The 15,409-nt window shown below is 42.5% G+C and overlaps 1 protein-coding gene and 1 pseudogene across 5 annotated transcripts in view; one reads left to right on the top strand and one right to left on the bottom strand.

Annotated features, from left to right (window-relative positions):
* Positions 1-5,889: 5,889 nt before the first annotated feature.
* LOC141370000 (large ribosomal subunit protein uL1 pseudogene) lies at positions 5,890-8,428 on the bottom strand (annotated as a pseudogene).
* Positions 8,429-9,898: 1,470 nt separating this feature from the next.
* Positions 9,899-15,409, top strand: part of DMXL2 (Dmx like 2) — a 141,726-nt gene continuing 136,215 nt past the window's right edge. For all 5 annotated transcript variants that reach the window (XM_073877007.1, XM_025883765.2, XM_073877006.1 and 2 more), the window contains exon 1: positions 9,899-10,086. In XM_073877007.1, the coding sequence (XP_073733108.1) occupies positions 10,000-10,086 (87 nt within the window). In that variant the 5' untranslated portion in view covers positions 9,899-9,999. The remainder of the gene's footprint in view (positions 10,087-15,409) is intronic.

Below are 15,409 nucleotides of genomic sequence, written 5' to 3'. Positions count from 1 at the left end.
TATAATTGTTTGTATTTCTTTGGTGTTGGTTGTGATCTCTCCTCTTTCATTCATGATTTTGTTGATTTGGGTCATTTCTCTTTTCTTTTGATAAGTCTGGCCAGGGGTTTATCAATTTTGTTAATTCTTTCAAAGAACCAGCTCCTAGTTTCATTGATCTGTTCTACTGTTCTTTTGGTTTCTATTTCATTGATTTCTGCTCTGATCTTTATTATTTCTCTTCTCCTGCTGGGTTTAGGCTTTATTTGCTGGTCTTTCTCCAGCTCCTTTAGGTGTAGGGTTAGGTTGTGTATTTGAGACCTTTCTTGTTTCTTGAGAAAGGCTTGTATTGCTATATACTTTCCTCTCAGGACTGCCTTTGCTGCATCCCAAAGATTTTGAACAGTTGTGTTTTCATTTTCATTGGTTTCCATGAATTTTTTTAATTCTTCTTTAATTTCCTGGTTGACCCATTCATTCTTTAGTAGGATGCTCTTTAGCTTCCATGTATTTGAGTTCTTTCTCACTTTCCTCTTGTGATTGAGTTCTAGTTTCAAAGCATTGTGGTCTGAAAATATTAAGGGAATAATCCCAATCTTTTGGTACCGGTTGAGACCTGATTTGTGACCTAGGATGTGATCTATTCTGGAGAATGTTCCATGGGCACTAGAGAAGAATGTGTATTCCGTTGCTTTGGGATGGAATGTTCTGAATATGTCTGTGAAGTCCATTTGGTCCAGTGTGTCATTTAAAGTCTTTATTTCCTTGTTGATCTTTTGCTTAGATGATCTGTCCATTTCAGTCAGGGGGGTGTTAAAGTCCCCCACTATTATTGTATTGTTGTCAATGTGTTTCTTTGCTTTTGTTATTAATTGCCTTATATAATTGGCTGCTCCCATGTTCGGGGCATAGATATTTACAATTGTTAGATCTTCTTGTTGGATAGACCCTTTAAGTACGATATAGTGTCCTTCCTCATCTCTTATTACAGTCTTTGTTTTAAAATCTAATTTGTCTTATATAAGGATTGCCACCCCAGCTTTCTTTTGGTTTCCATTAGCATGGTAAATGGTTTTCCACCCCCTCACTTTCAATGTGGGGGTGTCTTTGGGTCTAAAATTAGTCTCTTGCAGACAGCATATTGATGGGTCTTGTTTTTTAATCCAATCTGATAGTCTGTGTCTTTGATTGGGGCATTTAGCCCATTTACATTCAGGGTAACTATTGAAAGATAGGAATTTAGTGCCATTGTATTGCCTGTAAAGTGACCATTACTGTATATTGTCTGTATTCCTTTCTGGTCCATGCTGCTTTTAGGCTCTCTCTTTGCTTAGAGGACCCCTTTCAATATTTCTTGTAGGGCTTGTTTCGTGTTTGCAAATTCCTTTAGTTTTTGTTCGTCCTGGAAGCTTTTTATCTCTCCTTCTATTTTCAATGACGGCCTAGCTGGATATAGTATTCTTGGCTGCATATTTTTCTCGTTTAGTGCTCTGAATATATCATGCCAGTCCTTTCTGGCAGGTCTCTGTGGATAGGTCTGTTGCCAGTCTAATGTTTCTCCCATTATAGGTTACATATCTCTTCTCCCGAGCTGCTTTCAAGATTTTCTTTGTCTCTGAGACTCGTAAATTTTACTATTAGATGTCGGGGTGTTGACCTATTTTTATTGATTTTGAGAGGGGTTCTCTGTGCCTCGTGGATTTTGATGCCTGTTTCCTTCCCCACATTAAGGAAGTTCTCTGCTATCATTTGCTCCAATATACCTTCTGCCTCTGTCTGTCTGTCTTCTTCTTCTGGGATCCCGATTATTCTAACGTTGTTTCATCTTATGGTATCACTTATCTCTCGAATTCTGCCCCCGTGATCCAGTAGTTGTTTATCTCTCTTTTTCTCAGCTTCTTTATTTTCCATCATTTGGTCTTCTATATCACTGATTCTCTCTTCTGCCTCATTTATCCTAGCAGTTAGTGCCCCCATTTTTTTTTTAAAGATTTTATTTATTTATTTGAGAGAGACAGAGAGAAACAGCATGAGGGGGGAGGGTCAGAGGGAGAAGCAGACTCCCCGCCGAGCAGGGAGCCCGATGCGGGACTCGATCCCAGGACTCTGGGATTATGACCTGAGCCGAAGGCAGTCGCCTAACCAACTGAGCCACCCAGGCGCCCAGTGCCCCCATTTTTGATTGCACCTCATGAATAGCCTTTTTGATTTCGACTTGGTTAGATTTTAGTTCTTTTATTTCTCCAGAAAGGGTTTCTCTAATAACCTCCATGCTTTTTTCAAGCCCAGGTAGTATCTTTAAAATCATGATTCTGAACTCTAGGTCCGACATCGCACTAATGTCCGTATTGAGTAGGTCCCTGGCAGACAGTACCACCTCTTGTTCTTTTTGTTGAGGTGATTTTTTTCATCTTGTCATTTTGTCCAGAGGAGAATAGATGAATGAGAGAACAAAATGCTAACAGGTTAACAACGTCCCCATAAAATATATTCTAATCAAATCAGAAAAGACCTGAAACCAGTGGAAAAGAAAGGTAAAGGAAGTAAAAAGAAAGAGAGAGAGAAAAAAAGAAAAAGATAAAAACAAACAAAAACAGAACAAAACAAAAAAAAATCAGAATATGATCAAATATGATCAGGCTGGTGCATAGATCAGTGCCACACACTAGATTTTGGTGTATTTTAGTCTGTTAGAAGAAAGTGCCTCCTAAAATTTTAAAGAAAGAAAGACTTATATATGTACAAAATAAGGGTTGATACGATGAAGGGATGGAATATGACTGTAAAGATGAAAATTATAAAAAATTTTAAAAAAGGAATTGATAAGATGTTTGAAAAAAGAAAGAAGAGGATTAAAAAAAGGAAAGAAAGAAAGAAAAAGAAAGGCGAGAGAATGTGATCAGGCAGGAGACTAGAACAAAGCCATACACTAGAGATTTAGAGTATATTTTGATCTGTTAGAAGAAACTTTATCTCAAAATTTTAAAGAGAGAACAACTTATATATATATATCTGCCAAAAATAAGGGTAACTACTATGAAGGGATAGAATATGACTCTAAAAATGAAAAATAAAATGTTTATTTAAAAAAAGGGATTGATAAGATGTTGGTTGAAAAAGGGAAAAAGAAAAATAAAAAAAACAGTTAAAAAAATTAACTTTGAAAGACTAATGAATCATGGTAAAAAAGCCATGAATTCTATGTGCAGTATTCCCCTAGCGCTGGAGTTCTGCCGTTCTCATTGATCGGTAAACTTGGTCTTGGCTGGCTGTTTTGTGTTGATATTCTGGGGGAGGGGCCTGTTGCCGTGGTTCCCAAATGTGTTTGCCGGAGGCGGAATTGCCCCGCCCTTGTCAGTCTGGGCTAAGCAATCTGCTCGGGTTTACTCTCGGGAGCTTTTGTTCCCTGCAAGCTTTTCGTACAGCGTTGAAGGACGACAGTGAAAATGGCGGCCTCACAATCTCCGTCCCGGAGAAGCCGAGAACTCGGGGCCCCGCTCCTCAGTGCACTCCCAGAGAAAAGCAGTCAGTCACTCCCATCTTCCCGGTCTCTGGCCGCACTCCGTGCTCACCCGGCCTGTGACCGAGCGTCTCTATCTCTGGCACCCGACCCCGTGTGGAGTCTCCAAACCCAGCAGATCCCTGGGTGCGCTCCCGCGCCACTCCTCCCAGGGGAGGAAGGGGAGTCTCCCCGGATCTGCCGCTTGTTGGGTCCCAGCTGGAGGAGCAGTGGCCCGACAGTGCCGCGGATCACAGTTTATGGCAACCCCGAGCTGAAAGCCCGCGCCTCGGCTCCGCCTCTGCAGCTGGCTTCCCCCCTCTGATACCTGGGAGCTCTGCCACACTCAGGCACCCCCAGTCTTTCTGTGACCCCGAGAGTCCTGAGACCCCATTGTCCTTCGAGGGTTCCACCCCCCGCTTAGCCACTGGAGCGACGTCCCTCAGCGGAGCCGACTTCTAAAAGTTCCGATTTTGTGCTCTGCAGCTCTATCACTTGCCAGAAGTGGCCGACGGAGGCCCCCTCCCCCGCCGTCTATCCTCCCGAATATCGCCTCGGATTCGCTTCTCCGCACATCCTACCTTCCAGAAAGTGGTCGCTTTTCTGTTCAGAGTTGTTGCTATTCTTTTCTTCGATCTCCGTTGAGTTCGTAGGTGTTCAGAATGGTTTTATCCCTATCCAGCTGAATTCCTGAGACCAGATGAAATCCAGGTCTCCTACTCCCCCGCCATCTTGCTCTGCGCCCCCACTACTGAATTCTTGTTGCACAGAAACTGTGTGTCTTATGTTGAAGTTAGCCACTACTTCTGGGGGTAATTTGTTACACAGTAATAGATGACTAGTACATAAGAGTATGTGATTACTGCTGGGAAACTAAATCCCTCTGACATCCGATGTTCCATTATTCCCAACCCCAAAGGTACAACATTTGTTACAATGCAAACTTGTGGACATGAGAAATTATACCTTACAGATGTATTGGCATGTTCTTTTAGTGACACAAAACTGATACTTTTCTAATTTTTAAAAGAAAGTCACTTCCAGATCAGAAGAAAAAAATCCCTACTTTATTTTTAGGTCTACCCAGAAGGTTGGATGAATGAGGAAGAAATGAATTGTGGACAGTTAAAATGTGGTGGGTGGGCTACTAAGGAAACTTGATATATTAATCTGGAAGGAGTTTTGGTTGGTCAGATTGGACAACAAAAGCCTCAGCTGTAATTCCAGGAGACTTAACTAGCCAGTTGCACACCTGAGATGTTACTATCAAGAAGTCAGTTAGGGGCACCTGGGTGTCTAAATCAGTTAAGCAACCAACACTTGATTTTGGCTCAGGTCATGATCCCAGGGTCCTGGGATTGAGCCCCACATCTGGTTCCACGTTCAGTGCAGAGTCTGCTTGAGATTCTCTCTCCCTCCCCCTCTTCCCTGCTCGTGCACAACTGCTCTCTCTCTCTCAAATAAATAAATCTTTTTTTTAAAGATTTCATTTATTTATTTGAGAGAGTGAACATGCACACGAGCAGGGGGAGGGGCAGAGGAAGAGGGAGAAGCAGGCTCCCTGCTGGGGCTGGATTCCCAAGACCCTGGGATCATGACCTGAGCTGAAGTCAGACGTTTAACTGACTGAGCCACCCAGGCGCCCTAAATAAATAAATCTTAAAAAACAAAAATAAAAACGGGAGTGCCTCAGTGGCTCAGTTAGTTAAATGTCTGCCTTTGACTGAGGTCATGATCTTGGGGTCCTAAGCTCGAGCCCCGTCGGGTTCCCTGCTCAGAGGGGAGTCTGCTTCTCCTTCTGCACTCTCCAGCTCATGCTCTTTCTCTCCCTCTCTCTCAAATAGATAAATAAAATGTTTTTTTTTTTTAAAGGACATGTAAAGGATTCAGGAGGGAAGAGAGGAACAAGTAGATGCAGGCTCCAGATTTTGAGTTGATACCAAAAGGAAGAAGGAAGAGGTTTACAATTTTACAACTGTGCAATGGCTCAAAACTTCATGGAATGCTGTAAAACTAGAGGCAATTGTGAAATGGTTCAAATAATAGCGAGTTAATAATGCTATTGACAGAATGAGTATAATTTGTTTGATGATGGTTTTTAGTCAGTTTCTAACATTGTGAAGGTTGGAGAGTAAGAGATTCATCTAGAATCCAGTAGTAGCGATGGTTTTAAAGCTTTAAAAATATTTCTTTAAGTTTGAGGATGAAGATCAAAATTTTTTATGACAGAGTGTTCATTCCTTATGCAGCTATTATTCACTAAAATACTAGCTTCTATAACACATATTCAATTTTTCCCATTATTCAATGTGTATTACTGTTTAGTAAAATATTTGCCTTTACTCTATGAGCATGATGTTGAAATTTCTTCAAATTTATTATTTTGCTGTATGTTTTGTTCCAGTTACTAAAATGTTTGTCTTCATGTATTAAACCTTTTTTTTTTTTAAGATGTTATTTATTTACCTGAGAGAGAGAGAGACAGCAAGCGAATGGAGGGGAAGAGGGAGAAGCAGACTCCCTGCTGAGCAGGGAGCCCACCATGGGGCTTGATCCCAGGACCTGGAGATCATGACTTGAGCTGAAGGCAGACGCTTAACCAGCTGAGCCACCCAGGTGCCCCTAAACCTTCTTATGAAAGAAATTTATTTAAATTTGTTGTATTTAACCCTTCTTGCTTTACACCAATTTTTACTGATATATGCTATATATATGAGAGTTCTCTCAAATTTATTTGATACCGTGGCATGCTTTTCAGTTGCTAGTACCAAGATGTAGCACCAGTATTTGCCTTCATGATACTTCATGCACAACATGGGGCTTCATTTACTGAATATTTTTGTGTGTTTGTTTTGTTGTCTGCTATATTTTCACTATTTTTTAACCATGTGACTATCTTTATTCATGTTTATACTATATAATTAAAAGTACAAAACCTGTGACTTCCTAGAATTTAGTATACTGTACATCGTATGTTGTATTAACATGAACATGTAATACTTCCCTCCACAAAACCACCGTAAAGTCATTTAAACTTTCACAAACACAAATAAATACGTGTATAATGAAAGGTACTTATTTCCCCCATAAATTTTTCTCGCAAGATTGGGTGCTCTTACATTCAAATCTTGTATTTCAGCAAATAAAGTACAGCTGACCCTTAAACAACATGGGTTTGAGTGTACAGGTCCACTTATACACAGACTTTTTTTGATAAATACAGTTCAGTACCATAAATGTTTTTCTCTTCCTTATGATTTTCTTGATAATGTCTTCCTTTCTCTAGCTTATTTTATTTTAATACATATAACATGCAAAATATGTATTAGTTGACAGTTTTTGTTATCTGTAAGGCTTCCTGTCAACAGTAGGCTATTAGTAGTTAACTTTTGGGAGTCAAAAGTAATATGTGGATTTTTTACTGTACTGGGTTGGGGGGCGTTGACTCCTCCAACCCCTGCATTGTTCAAGGGCCAACTGTGCTATGATTCAGGTGCTGCGAAACAGAGAAAATAAGATACTGATCCTGACATAAAATCCCCTAAACAGTAAGTGATATGTGTGTTTCAAAAGAGGAGGAAGCCTCAAGGTATGTGGGGGTGGATAAGGAAGGCTTTATCGAATAGGTAACTTTTAAACTAAATTGTGGTTTTTCGGGTCAATAAGGGGAGGAAGGGCATTCCAGACACATCAGAGAGCACGAACTAAGACAAGGACCCATAAAACAACATAGTATGCTCTGGAAACAGCAAATAGCTCAGTGGGGCTGGAGAATAGTTGGGTATGAGGAAACATCCTGAGATAAAATAGATTCCACAGAATCCAGAATGAATGGGTCTGTCAGCCAAACTAAGGAGTTTAGACTTCAACCTGTAAGGAGTGGGGATTTAAGTGGAGGAATTTTTTCCTTTAAAAAGGTTTCTCTGGCTGCAGTGTGTTGGAGAGCAAAGAGATGGAAGGCAGTCAAACTAATGAGGAAGCCATTATGGTAACTAAATGAGAACTGATGAGGTCTGAAATGAAAGTAAATAGCTGGGGGGGGGGGATGCTCAGGGTCATGAATTAGGGATCTTTATAAGGGACCTTTAGATTTGGGCAGGTGAGGAAGGAGCCAAAAGTGGCTCTGCGTTTCTAGTCTGGGTGACTGGGGGGAAGTTATGGCACTAAACGCAAAGGAAGAGGAAAATGTCCTAGGTTGCTGGGAATTATCTTTGACTCCTTTTTTTCCACTGAACATACTACCAATCTCTGCCAGGCCTTTGCCTCCTATCTCCCCACCCTTCTAATTATCCTTCACAGTGCTACAAAGTCATCTTCTTGAAGCAGCTCTGATTGTAGAAATTTCTGCTCATAAACGTTTGCTGAAGTCCCCACTGCATGCAGAATGAAATCTAAGCTGCTGCTGCTTTTTTTTTTTTGAAGGTAGATAGAATGTACTTCTGGGTTTGCAGTATGGAGAACATGACCATCCATCAGCACTAGGATTTATTGAGCTGTGCCTTAGTACAGGCGCTGGGGCTTGCCCATGGTGCTCTTGATGTATAAAGCCCGGATGTTCTGCCAGTTCTTCTTGAGCAAGGACACCAGGAAATTGACCGCTAAGTGGACGTTGTACACGAGCTCGTCATCTGTCATCCTCACATGGCCAACAGCCACTGCCAGACACAGCACCTTCTTCATCTGGAATTTGTTGGTGGACTTCACTTCATCCACTTTGGCCACCATGTTCTCATTGTAGGTCAGCAAGGAAGGGAACTTGCCAGCCTTATTTAGGCCTGGGCCCAGGATTTGTGGGATCTGCTTGATCAGAGATTCTGAAGCCAAAAAGGCATCATACTTCTTGGCCGGCTTCTTGACTAATTTCTTATTCTTGTTGAGTTTCTGGTTTCCATGTAGGACTTCCCACACCGCCTTGTACAGGGTGTCCCGGGAGACTTTGCTGCTCATGGTTCCGGAAAAGAGCGAAATCTAAGCTTCTTAAGGGAGCATTCAAGACTGTCCCTGTTCAGGCCAGGCCACAAGCTATCTCTTGGATACCTTTACCTTGCTAAGTATCTTTTCCTTTCCCCACCCTACATATCATCTGCTCTAAACATTAATCTAACTTTGTTCCCTGACATATCCTGTCATTTTATACCTCTAAGCCTCAGCTCATGTTATTTTCTCTATTTGAATGCAGTTTCTTGTCCATCCCAACCTGCCAAAATTTTACCCTGAGTTTACGTCATCGTCTCCATTACACTTTACCCATCCATCCCCTTAGTCAAAAGTATTCTTCCTCTTCAATAGTGCATAGACTTTTGTGTCTCAGTCACAACACTTTTGGCGTTCTGCCTAGAGTTTTAGATGGTTGTCTTGGAATCCCTTCTACTCCCTTGCCCTAGTGACTTATACGCAGTATAGGTTCAAAAATTGGTGATGGATTTACCTGGAGCAAGGGATGTGAGTCCTCTATCCACCACCAAAAGTTTAGCGTACAGTCTGGAAAAATCAGACGATTCTGCGAATCCATGACATCACGAATGAAAGAGTCTAGAGGAGTCACCTGTCTCTAGGGGAACCTTTCGCTATCTAAAACATCCGTGACAAAAGGTGGGAGCAAAATAATTTGCTGTCAGGGAGTACGGCTTCTCCAAATAGTTGCCAGATGCCTTTATTGTTTACGTAAAATTAAATACCTTACGTACCTTAAATACCTTATGTAAAATTAAAAAGCCCTACGGGATCTAAGATTTTCCGAGGTGGAATTTCCCGGTGACTGGCGTCCTCCTGAGGTCGACTGTCCTGACCATCACACGGTGTACTCGGGAGTGGATTAAACACTCATTAAGACGGAACCGAGGCGCGCCGCCAGAGAAGGGCTGCTGCGTGCTCCGGAGCGGCCTCAGCTGCGCCCTGCCCCCACTGACCGCAGCCAGGAGGCTCCGAGGGAACTCCCGCACGTCTGCGCGCGCAATCCCGGGACAAGGGTCCACGCCGCGCGCGCAATTGCCCTGTAAACCACTGCGCGCGCACGCGCAAACGCGGGGCGGGGGAGCAGCACTGAGCTAAGAGCCTAGCAGCTGGAGGAGGGGTTTACCCGCTCACTCTACTGTAGCTCCCTCGAGGGAGGGTGCGCGCACCGCCCTTCTCCTTCGGGCGGAGCGTCCTTTACAGCACGCTCCCGGCTCACGCGCTGCCCCGGCGCCCCCTCGCCTCGGTGCCCCCCCCCCGCCCCTCCGCCCCTCCGCCCCTCCGCCTCACACGCACCCTTGCGCTCCTCCCGCATTTGTGCGCCGGTGCAGCAGGCAGTGGGAGCATCCGGGCATTTCCGCAGCCGAGCGGCGATCCGGGCGGCGGCAGCGGTCTTGGAGCTCCCATGGCAGGGACGAGGAAGGGGGAAGGCAAGAGGGGGGCGAGACGTTAAGCCGGAGCCGCAGCGGGGTGGGTCCCGAGGGAGGCGGAGGGGGAAGCGCTCTCGTGGTCGGGCGCGGGGCTAGTCGCTCCTGTCGCGCAGTCCCTTACCAGCCCGGGCTCTGGAGATGCATCTGCATCAGGTCCTCACCGGGGCTGTCAACCCTGGAGACAACTGCTACTCCGTGGGCAGCGTCGGGGATGTCCCCTTCACGGTGAGCGGCGTACGGGAGCTCGAGGGGGGAGAGACCGGGGGCCGAGCCGAGGTCCCCGTCCCGGCCCACGCCTCTCCGGGGAGGCTGTGAGGTGCGAGTGGGCCCCACCTGCCCCCCCTTTGCAGCTCAATTTCGGGGGGCGGGCGTGGGACTGTAAGTCCTGCGGCTGGTGTAGGAAATTACCCTTCAGGGAAAAGGATTAGGAATCCACCGCACTGTCCACCCTCAGCAAACGGCCGCCGGGGGTGACTGGACTAGAAGGTTCCTCTCCTAGGGCGGCCTCGGGTCTGCGGTGGAGGAAGATGGTTGTAATCGCCGAAACCTGAGCGTCCGTTTCGCACCTGCTCTCGGCGTGGAGGCGAAGACTTGGTCTTGTCTCGGAGCATGGAGGCGATGCTGCACCTGGCTCCCCCTGCCCGCCGAGTTAGGGCAGCGAGAAGCGCTGGAGCCTGTGGCTTTAAATCCGATACCACCCGACCTTCCATATCTCCTGATGCAGAATCTTAATTCCAAAAAGGAAATAGAAAATTTCATTCTTTGCCCCCGAAAAATCTAAATGGAAGGGTTAGAGTGACAGTGGCCTGGAAAGCTATTTATCACGAGATCAGTTTGGTACCCTTCCTAGGTAATATTTAATCCGTTTGCAAGGTAGGCTGGTTTATTTGTTTTTAAACTAAGGCAATGCGAAAATTTTATAACTGTTTTTTTGTTGTTGTTTGTGCGAGTAAAGTGTGTGTAAACGATAACGTGTTAGAATCTCTTTCAAATCTCCATGAAAAAGACATGTTTTCTGAATGAGCTTGGACGGATCAGTGCTTTTGGAGAATGGATGCTGTTAGTATAGCTAATTCAAACTAAGCCATAGAGCTGCTTTTTACCCATAGATAGACTCCCATGGATCAACATGAGTTCCTTTTCTGTGTTAAATTTACACAGTGTTCTCCTTTGAAAGCACTGTAGGCAATAAGATCTTGATTAAATACACATTGTTATTGATAACTTATGCTTGATAAAATTGGAAATAGCATAATGGTATGCTTATTAGACAAGGAAAACACTTTGTTGTCTGCTTTCCAACAGCATGTTTTTAAAGCTGCAGAAATAAAAAAGCTCCAGCAAAACTGCAGAATCATTATGTAGCACAGTGCATTCTGGAACAGAATTTATCATTATGATACATTAAAAATAACCCCATAAGATTGCCTTTTGCCGATTTTAATTTTTAAATGTAGTCAACTTGGCTTTGTTTCAGTTTAGAATGAACCTTTAAGGATATAATTTGCCTGACTTATATTGTTACACATGACCCTATCAATGGTGTCATCTGTTTTGTGTCCATGTGACCTAAAGATCCATATAGAGTGAGCTTGGACTTCAAGTGTATAGAGACAATTTGGGGCATAGAAGAAATTCCCCTTTCCCCAGCTGTGTAGGTGGGGAGGAAGTTTCCTAGCTTAGAAGAGTAGGCTTCCTTCATTAAGAAGTCTGGAACCTTAGGTTATGGGGTACTTCCACACTATCATGGTGGTGGTAGTTTTTTGTTTCCAGTGGAGCAGTGTCTCATTGAGGGAATGGTGAATAGAGCTAAACAGATTCAGATGCAGTCTGGAAAAGCCAGTGCAAGAACTGTTAGCATTGCGCAGGTGTGGTTATGCTGTAGGCCACCCATGACCAGGTCCTTGAAATCATTTTCAAATCTTTTACCACCTCTCTAATTCAACCAACCTATCACCAAGGGTGACTGACTCTCTGCAGTGTCTATCAGATTTATCTCTTTTCTTGCTTTTTTTTTTTTGTAAGATTTTGTTTATTTGTCAGAGAGAGAGCAAGCACAAGCAGGGGGAGGGGCAGAGGCAGAGGGAGGGGCAGAGGCAGAGGGAGAAGCAGGCTCCCCTCTGAGCAAGGATCCCTATGCGGGACTTGATCGCAGGACTCTGGGATCATGACCTGAGCTGAAGGCAGACGCTTAACCGACTGAGCCACCCAGGTGTCCCAGGTTTATTCCTTTTCATCTTCATAGTTACCACCTCAATTGTAGAACCTAAATTGTACTAAATATAAACACTTCTAGACTGGTTTTCCTCATACTTCTCTCTGATCAGTGCATCCTCCACACAGCTGCTGGGATAATTTTTCTCAAATACCATTTCACCATATCATTCTTGGCTCAAGGATATTAAGTTGTTCCTAATAGATGTGTTGTGAAATTTAAGCTTGTCAGATATTCTGCCATCTTTGACTTTATATTTAATTACATGTTCTCATCTTGGCCCCTCTTCTATAGACCTACTAATCATTTTATTCTATCCTACATTTGAAAAAAAGATTTATTTAAAAGAGAGAGAGAGAGAGAACAGTGAGGGGGAGGGTCAGAGAGAGAGGGAGAGAAGCAAACTCCCCACTGAGCGTGGAGTCAGATGTATTTGGGCTCCATCTCACAACCCTGAGATCATGACCTGAGCCGAAATCAAGAGTCAGATGTTTAACGAGCTGAGCCACCCAGGTGCCCCATATCCTTCATTTTTGTGTTGCACCATGAGAATCCTTGCTTTTTATTTTCCCAAATATGTCTCAAAATTTACTTGGTTTAGGATGCCTGCTTATGATTCTGATTATTTTGGCCCTTTGGCATTTACAGACCTATGTTGCACATGATCTCCTTTTTTTTAGTTTTGAGTGCACTGATGCAGTTATAATTTTGCCATGAACTAGAAATGACCTTTTGGACTCTAAGAAGAACAGATTCGCTTAAAAAAAACTGAGAACAAGCTGTTTTCAAGTATTCTACAATCAGCTAACAATTATTTGAATGCCTACATTAATATAGAAAAAATAAACCCCACAAAAGTAGAGCTCCTTTACACAGAGTGTGCAATTTGATTTGTATAGCAATCAGATGAAAAACTTTAGTTCTGAGTCAGATGACTAAAAAGGGGACCAGCCAGGACTGGAATGGAGGTCCTGTGACTTCTTGTCTGGTAGACTTTTCTCTGTAGTATTTTTCTTTCCTATCAGAGTGCTTGCTTTGGAGGGTGTGTGTATGTTTGGAAGGCACAGACGTGGCCAGTGTAGAAAGACAGACTGTCTTGCAGCTAGACAGTGGTTTTTAGCTAGTGGTATCTTTCATGATAACCTGAGGATCTTTTCAAAATAGGGTATGTCATTATTTCAGAGTCTATAAATTGTAAGTTTTTTAAGAGGAATTATTTTTAAAGGATTTTGAAGTGTTCATGACATTGTAATTGAAAAACAGTGTGTTATATATATTACACTGTGCGTGGTGGGTAGTGGGTGGTGTGATCTTCTGGGTTGTGAATGACTGCTTATGTCACCATGTCCCAGTCGTGCTATGTTGTCACAGTGGTGCAGTTTGTAGTGGACAGTCCCAGTGATTTGTGTATCTGTAGTGCTAACACATGCTATGATGGTTTTCACTTATATTTGGGCAGTTAGTGGTTTTTAAAAACAATCGTGATGTTATAAGTGTAGTTGTATATATCACCTTTTTTTTTTAAACAGATCTTTTTGTTTTTTAAGATTTTATTTATTTGAGAGAGAGAGAATGAGAGATAGAGAGCATGAGAGGGAAGAGGGTCAGAGGGAGAAGCAGACTCCCTGCTGAGCAGGGAGCCCGATGTGGGACTCGATCCCGGGACTCCAGGATCATGACCTGAGCCAAAGGCAGTTGCTTAACCATCTGAGCCACCCAGGCGCCCCTATATATCACCTTTTGATCATTCTGTTCTTTTCAGTGTAGGAGCTAATTTATGGAAATACTGTTATCCTGTAATAAATCAGGACCCAGATAGTTCAAGGAGATGATCTTTGTATGAGCTAAGTGAATGTTTTAAGGCTTAACGTAAGTGTAAATTTTCCTTATTTATTGCTTTCCTGAAAAATAGTCTTTATTTTAAAAAATTTTTCTGTAAGCATTAAAATATCAATGAAAATGATAGTACATGATTATTAATATAATTAATTTTTTTTTCACATCTTGGCCTTAAGGGGTACAGACTGTATTTTCGGTGTGTAAGGACAGTTGATGTTATTCCAGTCTGATACGAATTCACATTTATTAAAGTTTACAAAAATTAGTCATTTCTACTCAGGGAGCTTATCATCTACTGGTGGAGATGAAAAATGATGTATGCAATTATAATGTAAGACAGACGAAAGAGAGCACATATAGTTGGGAAGATAAAAGATTTCATATAAGATTGACAGTTGTAAAGACAGGTATTAGGCCTTTCTGGATGGCAAAAACAACAAAAGCCAAGGAATAAGGTGATAAAAAGGATAAATTATTGGGTGACTGTTCCTTTACAAAGCCATTAAAAAAAAAAACCCCACAAGGCTTCCTCATTAAATAAGAAAACACCCTCAGAATGTTGAAAAATATAATTTGCAAACATTACCCCTTTTTAGGAAACCATTCTGACATCTCCTAACTTTTATTTTTTGTTTTTTTTTCCCTTAAAGCACCACCAGAAGGTTAGTAATGAATGAAAAAGCATTTATTTAAAAAGGTTAGAAGTTACTGTTATATGACCTCTTTTTCTGGCATTTAGATATATTTTAATTCTGCTGGAGTATAATAACATTCCAGTCGCAGAATTATGACAACACCGAACTTTGAAAATGATCAGCCTGTTTATACATTTAGCACATGTTTGTTGAGCACATAGGTGTGTGTGGAGATTAACAACAGTGGCAACAACAGAAAAACAAAAATACATAGAACTGATTTCAGGGAGTTCATTAAAGAAGTATAGGAACCTGGTAATCTACTTGGAGAGTTAAGACATGTACTTAACCACAGCCAACTGGCTGTGTGGTGTTGTGAGGCACTTAGATTCTTGTGGGAATTCAAGAATAAGAGATCACATTTGGCGAGGAGAATGGGAAATTGGACAGAAAACTGCTTCTGTGCTGGTCAGTTATCAATGCATATAACAACTCATATAGCTATTGATAGCCTGTGCTGATAGTAAAGGGAAAAACAATAGTCAAGAATTTAGAATGGAGTTGTTTTCCAAGAGAAGTTGGCTTGTTTGTTCCTGGAGAGTAGCTTCTTATTTAAATTCGTACCGTTCAGAGTTTGTGGGCTTGTGTTTAGTGTGAGCCTGTAGGTAAATATGAGGTTATGTAAGTTCTTACTTATGTCCCTGTGTAGATTGTTAGTTAGCCTTCCTGCTTCTAGTGGGGGTACTCTTAGCAGCTACCCAGAAACTCTGGTATAAGTCCCAAATAATGCCTCCTTAGAGATAAGAAGTTAGAGACTAACTACCTCTATGACCCTGGCTAACTCACTTAAACTTATTTT

The sequence above is a fragment of the Callorhinus ursinus genome, unplaced genomic scaffold (assembly GCF_003265705.2).
Source record: "Callorhinus ursinus isolate GAN/ISIS: 27379988/994484 unplaced genomic scaffold, GSC_fseal_2.0 scaffold25, whole genome shotgun sequence".
Lineage (NCBI taxonomy): Eukaryota > Metazoa > Chordata > Mammalia > Carnivora > Otariidae > Callorhinus > Callorhinus ursinus.
This window is presented reverse-complemented; position numbering and strand designations above follow the sequence as displayed.